At 43.1% G+C, this 8,459-nt stretch overlaps 1 protein-coding gene across 1 annotated transcript in view; it reads left to right on the forward strand.

Annotated features, from left to right (window-relative positions):
- SLC9A9 (solute carrier family 9 member A9) overlaps positions 1-6,448 on the forward strand; it is a 491,595-nt gene extending 485,147 nt beyond the window's left edge. Inside the window, exons 15-16 of the mRNA XM_019503549.1 lie at positions 2,772-2,877; positions 6,003-6,448. Of these exons, the coding sequence (XP_019359094.1) occupies positions 2,772-2,877; positions 6,003-6,224 (328 nt within the window). The 3' untranslated portion in view covers positions 6,225-6,448. The remainder of the gene's footprint in view (positions 1-2,771; positions 2,878-6,002) is intronic.
- Positions 6,449-8,459: the final 2,011 nt, after the last annotated feature.

The raw sequence follows: 8,459 nt of genomic DNA on the forward strand, positions 1-8,459 counted from the left end.
GGGGGGGGGGGGGGGGGGTTGGAGGGCCGGGGCTTTAGGTCTGTGTGGGGGAGCATGCGAAAGAGAGAGGAGTGTGTGCATGGGTGGGTGGGGGGCAGTGTCTGCCAAGGCTGGGGGAAGGTGTCCAGACACAGGGGCTACAGCAGGGCAGGAGGGAGGCACCTGTCCCTCCAGCAGGGTTAGGGGCATACAGCCCTTCAGGGGCAGCAGAGAGCTGTGTGGCCAGGCCAGCAACACCAGGGACAGTGCCCATGCTTGCAGAAGCGGAGCAGCCGAGAGACGCTGCCTCGGGTAAGGGGGGCATAGCCAGGCCACCTGGAACAGCGCAGGAACCCCAGCTCAGGGTGGGAGTGCTGCACTCCCTTCTTCCTCCCTTCAGTCCGTGCTAGGACAGGACTTGCTCTGACACCATCCACATGAGTCAGAGCTGCCACAGCTGCCACACTCTAGACCGGGCAGGATGGAGCCAGCTGGGAGGACAGGGGGATGCAGATCAGGAATGAGGGGTGCCAGCAGTGCTGGAGGGGGTACTGTGGCTTGGGAGTGCAGGGCACTGGGGAGGTGGGGGTCTGTAGGTTGGGCATGCAGGGCACCAGCAGGGACAGAGGGGCAACGGCATGGACAGGGACAGGACATCGACATATCATAGCTGCTCAGCACCACAAAGCAGTGGCCGGGGGGGGGAAAGGGCTAACAGCCACAGCAGGACCTACGTTCTGAGGACAGAAGGGAGAGCTTTGATTTTTCATGATAAAAAAGAAAACTAAAATCAAACACCAAAATATAGAGGTGTTTAGATTTTATTATAATGATTGAGGCACTGGCAGGCTTCCAAATTGCTTTAAGATTATAAGTACATCAATAAAACACGGTGTTAAATTGATACCTTTAAAAAGTGACGTTTTATTTTAAATCATGGAAAAATGCAGATGGGGGGTTTTAAATGAGGGGTTTTATCAGAGAATTTGCAATTTTTAAACAGAGAAAACTAGGATCCCTAATGATCACCAATAGCTATAGATACAACTGCATATAAATAAATATCTACAAAACAATGAAACATCTGTCTAAGTTTCCACCAAGCTAATGGGAACCTGCCCATTGTCTTTACAAAGAAGTAGACTGAGCAAATACAGTAGGTCATCTACTTATATTGTTACTAATCCATTTTAAACTTCTTGTCCTCTCCTACAAGCTCCTACGCAGTTATCCACAACCTTCTCCTTTAATGTGTCACCCTAATCACCCTTCCTCAGTGATGATAGCCTCAAAAACATTATTTATCTGTTTCACCCACAAATTTTCTCCCCAGCATTTGTTCCTATTCTGGTCTGCCGGGCACCTCTTCATTCATATTCCTAATAAAGTTCTGGATCAATCATGTGCCTAGGAAGCAAGTCAATAAAATTAATGTTTGGGCTGTTTTTCCAGCAAATCCCAGACCTTCCTTCCTTCATTTGAGCTTCCAGGTGTATCTTTATTTTCCATTTCTTATCATCTTGAAATCAGAGCTGGACACCTTTCTGGCAGATATGGCTTTGTCAAAACACAAAGTAATTGGGCTCAATACAGGGGTAATTGGATGAAATTGTACAGGAGGTTAGACCAAATAATCTAATGGTCTTTACTAGCTTTGAAAGCTACAGTTGAAATCAGTAGGGTTGCCTTATTTAGTTTATAAATTCTTCATGATGTGAAGTGCCTCTGCTTTGTTTGTGAGAGTATGGAACACCTGGTAGGCACTGAAAGAGTTAACCTAAAGACTCATTAACACTTTTATGACACTTATGAAATTCTTAGGTCTTCATTAGTTTTACATTTGTTACTTTTATTTTCCTTCCTTTTCTAGAGGCTTTAATGAAAGCAAATAGTCAGCAATCAATAAGAAGAAATTTCTTCAACAGAGAAAATAGCCTAAAACTGGCTTCCAGTTGAACAGTCAAAATTACATTGCTAGTAAAAGTAGCACAGAAGATAAGTCAACTTGAACTGCTCATGGGAGAATCATTATTGACAGATATGAGGATGATATAATTGTTAAAGATGAGCAGGTTTTTCTTTTATCTCAATAAAGCAGTTTTGGATGAAAAGATTGGAAAGACAGGTGCAAGACAATAGCATAAGTCTGTTACCAACTTATTTACATAACATATAAAGGAGCATTGATGTATGAAGAGTAAAATGAATATATTGAATACTGAAAATAAAGCATTACAGAGAACAAATTATGCATCTCCCTAGCCATAAAACAGCTTAGTATTTGATTAAATATATTTGCCTGTTGAAGGGAGAGACTGGTTTTATAAAAAGCTGAGTGTGCATTTTTAAGGAAACAGAAAATTATCTCTTTTATGCAAAGTTACCCATACAGCTGCATCTTCAAACATTTTGCATATAATTGTGTAAGGGATACATTTTCATAGCAGTGGAGACATTAGATGAATATGCTCAACATGGAAATCTTGTTGTACATATTTTATCTTTCAGTACCTTCTGCTATTATGCATCCCCTGGCATTTCTATTTGAGCTGCTATGCTGCCATATTTGACAGGCTTTGATCATCAAATGGCTTTTTGGAGTTTAGTCTACATGGGATATTGGCTGATCAGATAGATGAATGGGTGGGTAAAGACATGACATTTCCTTTGTTTCCTTTTAACTAGATTATACTCATATTTTTTTCTTTTTAATTAAAAAAATGCCCATTTTAATAGAACTGCCTGCTACCATCAATATGCTTATCAAAGATGCTCCTTAACAGACTTCACAGATATCTGAAACCTATTTTAACCCATGCTGGTCCACCTCTTACAACAACGTTACCAGAATGGTGTAATCCTGTTGCCAGGCTACTGACTAGCCCAAGAGCATACGGAGTAAGTACATGAATTAAGCTTGCTGAATGGCCATTAGGGCTTGATCTAAAGCCCATTGTAGTTAAACAAATGCCCTGCATCAATTCTAGTGGGCTTTGGATCTGGCGCTTTCACAGTGCTGGGAACCAGGTGATTGTTTCATGGTCGAACAAACTTTAGTTCAAGCGCCCCTGTCGCTATTTTGAAGCATGGGTACACTGATGCACAAAACTGCAACATTTCAATTAGAGCGGCTCTCAGGACTGCTCTAATTAAAGCACCACCCTGCCCACCCCCAGAGCACTTGTGCCTTCAACGATGTGTCCGTAAGGAACAAGGCAGCATTGTGGAGCACCCTGCAGTATGTAACCAGAGCTAGCACCCCCTGTCTTCACACAGCACAGCCTTGTGCTATATAAGCATATCCCCAAAAGAGATTTATTTTCCTGACTCTCAAGGTCAATAGTATTTACTGTTCTTTCAAATATAAGACGCCCTTGAATTTAAGACAAGCCCAATTATTTTACTCTTGATCTAGAGAAAAAAGGAAACATGAAATAAATATGTGTATATAGAGTTTATTTTTACTTGTATTTAAGACAGACCATTTTTGGAAGAAACGTTTTCTTAGAATAAGGGTGCAGACACATACAGGCAGCCCTCAGACTTACAACACAATTGGTTCCTGAAAACCACGTCTTAAGTCTAAATGTTGTAACTTGGAACGAATTTTCTCATAAGAAACAATGTTATAAATGGGGAATTGGTTCCTGAACCAAGGCCCAATACCCTATTTTCACCAGAAATACCCCAGAATTTTGTACTCAATCAATTATAGATGAGCAGTATAGCTACATTAATGTATTTATATTGTAAATAGCAATCATACTGATTTGGAAGAGCAATCATATTGATTTGGAAGGATTTCTTTGAGGTGACTGCTGGACTTTTTGAAGGTCTCTTGGTTGGACTTTTTGAAGGGCTCTTGGCTGGAGTCTTCTCAGGAGTCTTGGCTGCAGGTTTCTCTGGAGTCTTGTCTGCTTTCTTAAAGAAAAAGTGTCCAAGGAAGTTTGGACAGATGTTCTCCAGGGAGATGGGTGACATGGCATCACATTGGATCAAGCATTTTAAAGTCAAAACATTGTAACGTCAAGCATTGTAAAGTCAGAAAGTTGAAACAGAGTGTCAATTTATAAACGTTGTAAGTGCAAAATGTTGTAACTCAAACCATTGAAAGTCGAGGACTGCCTGTATAGTGATTGAACCATTCCAAGAACACCACTGATTGGGATCCATTTCACAACTGTCCCTCAGTGGGGTCCCAGGCTCTTTGGGGTAGGAGCATGATGGAGGGTAGAAGTGTTACCAGATGCTAGGGGCAGGGGCCGAGTAAGCCCCTATTCATGGTTCCCAGAAGGATCTGGGTGCTCTGTGGTCATCCCCGCCCCCACGAACTCCACTGCTTTTCAACCTCTGCCCTGAAATCTGGGTAACCAATTTCACTGCCTGTGCTGCAAGTCCCAGGCTCATTGTGGTATTTGGGGCAGGAGAGGTGAGAGTGGAAGGGTTGCCAAGTGCTGAGGGGCTGTAGTCCCCTGCTTATAGTGTTTGAGGGGCTGCATGTTCTTCCCCCACCCTCAAAATCCCTGCTTTTTTGCCTGCACTGGAAAGCATTGTGTCCATTTCAGTTCCCTGCAGGACCTTGTGCTGCAAGGTCCCAGATCCACAGGGGAGCGGGGGTGTTCTCAGGGCTCCCCGAGAACTCTGAAGTTTTCCAACCCCCGCCCTGAAAGCCATTTCATCCATTCCACTTTCCTCCACAGACTGTTCTGTAGGTCCCAGGCTCATCTGTGGGGGGAAGAATGACAGGTTAGCCAAGTTCTGGGGGTGCTGTGTGGCCCCCTGCTTGTGGCACCCAGGGGCAGGGGGATGTGGTGCCCAGGGTCCATAGCAAGTAGCTGATGGACATGGTGACTTTCCAGGGGCTGGAAAAGCTGGGGAGTTTTTGGAGAGCCCCTGGGAATCACAAGCAGGGGACCACACATGTGGCCATACACACAGAACCTGGCAATCCCTCCAATGCCACTACCCCCCTGCCTGGGACCATGCAGCAAAGGGTCCTGCAGGGAAATTACATTGATAAAATGCTTTCCAGGGCAGGCAAAAAAGCAGAGATCTTGGGTAGGGTTGGGATGGCCAGAGCATGTACCCTCTGCCCCACAGCAGGGGGTGATTCAGCCCCCAACAGCACCTGACTACCCTTTCACTCTCACCCCATGCCCCAAATGAATCTGGAAGGTCAGCACAGGGTCTCTACAACGAAGTAAAAAAGATTAAATAGCTTTCAGGGCAGGGATTGAAAAGCTGTAGAGTTCTTGTGGGACCTCCAGAGCACTCAGCCCCACAGGAACCATGAGCAGGTTGATGACAGAGTCCCCCTTTCTTCCTGCTGCACCAAATGATCCTGGAACCCCTGTCCAGGGTCCCTAGCAGGGAAGTAAAACTGACACAGACTCTCCACTTCCCTCCCCTTGCAGACTGTGGGTGCTCTAGGCAGTTGAGCACGGGCTGCATTCCAAAGCAGTCTTTGCCTTGCATGCATTTGGAGGAGGAGGGAGGAACGAGGAGTGGTGCAGTCTGACCAAACATTAGGCACAAAATGCTCTATGTCCTCCTATAACAGCACGCTGGTTCACAGAGAACCAGCTCAAAATAGTACTTGATTTTCCCAGTGTGCTTTTAAAATGTTCCAAGAAGTTAAGGCAGTCTGAAGTAGCCTGAACATGTAGGTTTTGGGGTTTAAAATTGTATTTAGAATTTTCTAGGCCTTACATCTGCCCAGGCCCCAAATGTCTTAAATTTAAATGAATATGTTAGTCATCTAAATCCCTTTTAACAGCTGGTTTCAAATAGTACCTGAAAGCAGGATGTGGCAGGCAGTTGTTCTTCAAACTGATTAATATAAATCATCAAGATGAGGTCATTATGACAAATAAATCATTGAAGCATCTGGTATGAATCAACTCCACAAAAATTAATAAGAACATAAACCATCAGGCCCATTACTAGTTTAAGTTGGAATAGAAAAGCTGTTTCAAGAATCCTCTTCACCAACCAGAGATATTTTTGCTTTTTAAAACACCCAGGATCAGCTGAAGGATGACGACATGGACTGCATTGTAAATAATGATGAACTGACTGTGAATTATGAAGCCGGAGCACCTACCCCAGTGCCAGCACAGGACCAAATAGACTCATCCCAGGCTCCAGGCAAAGAAAACATTCATGAAGGAGACCTTGGATTAGGAGGATATGAACTCCAGCTTGAATACACTCCCGGTCAATCCCAGTTGACTTCTTTGGCATGAATAGTGTAAATGTAATCACAAGAAATGCAAGGAAAACAGAGGAGTACAAGCCAAATATATTAGGCAAGAGAGAGAATAGAAAATGTATTAAAAAGGGATAAATTGAAGAAAATCAAAAAACTTTGTCAACTGCATCCCACGTTGCCTGAAGGAAGGCAAGTTTATCATCATCTATCCGTATTATATGGCTAAAATTTTTTATATAAAGCAGCAATTTTCATTAATGAAACTGAGGGCACTATCCGTCTCTTACAGGGGAATTACTGGTACACTTACTGTCTCACATGACACTTCATTGTACCATTCACCTCTCAAACATACATATACAGACTTTACAATATAATTATTTCTCTTACTTAATTCAATAGGTAGGAAGAGCTATTTCCTGTTCAGATCATCACAGACTATTTTATATTTGCTCTAGCTTGAGGCAGATGATGAGTGATGGGTTTGTTTGGGGGTGGGGGGGTATTTGTTTTGGGGGGGGTGCTTTCATTTTTTTTAAACTAAAAATGAAAACTTTCAGCAGCCCCCAATGAAGTATTAAGCAAGAGTATGGACAGATGTTCATGTACTCCAGTGTAACATCAGATTTGTATCCTAGTGTAAATAGACAGATGCACTGCTATCCCAGGGTAGCTGGCACTATTACAGAACTTCACCACCACATAAGGAGGAGTGGGAAATAGCCTGTGTACATATAACAAATGGCTACCCCAGGATGGGTGGAGAGAGACAAATCCTTAAACTGGTATAATTCACCTCAGTTGCATTTTACTCCGAATTCTCTCAAGATGTAATTCTCCAGATAGATAAAATTTACCCCAGGTTAGAGGCTTATATTGTCTATCAACTGTTTGTTTCTATTGTGAGTAATGTAGATTACACCTCTAAGTATTTTGTATGTCCATACCCAGAGATCCCTAAAATGGATGTGCTCAAACATAACTCACTGCAGTACTTACCACCTAGGTGAAACCATGGGTTTAGACGTCTCAGTTCCCCACACACTGTGTGTAGAGAGTCAGAGTATCTCTCTCAGTCTTGTTGCCAAGGCAATAAGCCCAACCACTGTACTCCTTTTCTAGGTAAATCAGCCCCAAAAACTAGGTAGTGAGGACACCCTGAAAGGGCCCAAGCCACTAAAAATTCAAATCTTGAGCACAATAGTAGGAGCACACAAAGGTATCTTGACCACATCATTTTTGAGGAAGATGTTATGGAGCAGGAACAAGAGCGGGCATGGATAGTTAGTGTTTACTACTTTGGCAATAAAGCAGAGTTTTCAGTGCTAGTGTAGACATAACCTTAAGCACCCCAGCATGCTAAAGGGAAATGCTAAGGAGAAGTGTGAGTCAAACTCCACCCCTCTAGCACTTAGGTACCTTGCCACGTGCTGCATAGAGATGACTGCAAGAAAGTGATCTGCTTTCACACCCGTGAACTTTCTGCTGAAGTTAAGATGTCTCTACCAGAACTCTCATCAACAGGGCCATCCGCCCTAACCCAGTAGGTAGGGCACTCATTGGGATGCGGAAGACCCAACTTCAGTTCTCTCCATTACTTGAAGGGGATCTGAAGATGAATCTCCCACCTCCCAAATGTATACTCTAAGCACCATAAGAGTGTTCTGCTCTGATCACCTCTCTGCTTCTTCTGTTGAAACTGTTTAATTTGGAAATGAACAAAATAATTATTCACTGGGCCAGAGAAAAAGAGAGAAAATGCACAGCAATGATCATGACTCTGTGGTCTGAGGGCTAAGCCACTCATCAGGGGAGAAAGGGTGAGACCTCCAGTCTGTCTTCTAATGACTATTTACTATAATCTCAAAGCATTTGTTGGAGCATCTAAACTATCCCTCTTTTTTATTTTTATTTTTTTTGGAACTAGTGTTTAATGCTTACAGTACTTGGCATTTTCCAGATGGCCAATCCAGTGGATGCCTCAGCAAAAGCATGCTTCAAAGCCTATGCTGGAAAAGGTGCAAAGACACCAGACGGACATCAGTGTAGCTAGACTGAGCGGCTCATAAGATCAGAGACAGAACCCTTTTTTATTATTACTGCGTTGACTGCTCTTCACAGTAGTAATCATGCTCAGTTATTTCTATTCAACAACAGATTTTCCACTGGAGATTGAGAATATGTTTTTTATACAACTCACATGCTGGAAAAAAATTAACATTTTTTTTCATTATGTAACAGTATTTCAAGTATGCTTTGATTTTGGGAG

This window comes from Gavialis gangeticus, unplaced genomic scaffold (genome assembly GCF_001723915.1).
Source record: "Gavialis gangeticus isolate Ggan-Ray unplaced genomic scaffold, GavGan_comp1, whole genome shotgun sequence".
Classification (NCBI taxonomy): domain Eukaryota; kingdom Metazoa; phylum Chordata; order Crocodylia; family Gavialidae; genus Gavialis; species Gavialis gangeticus.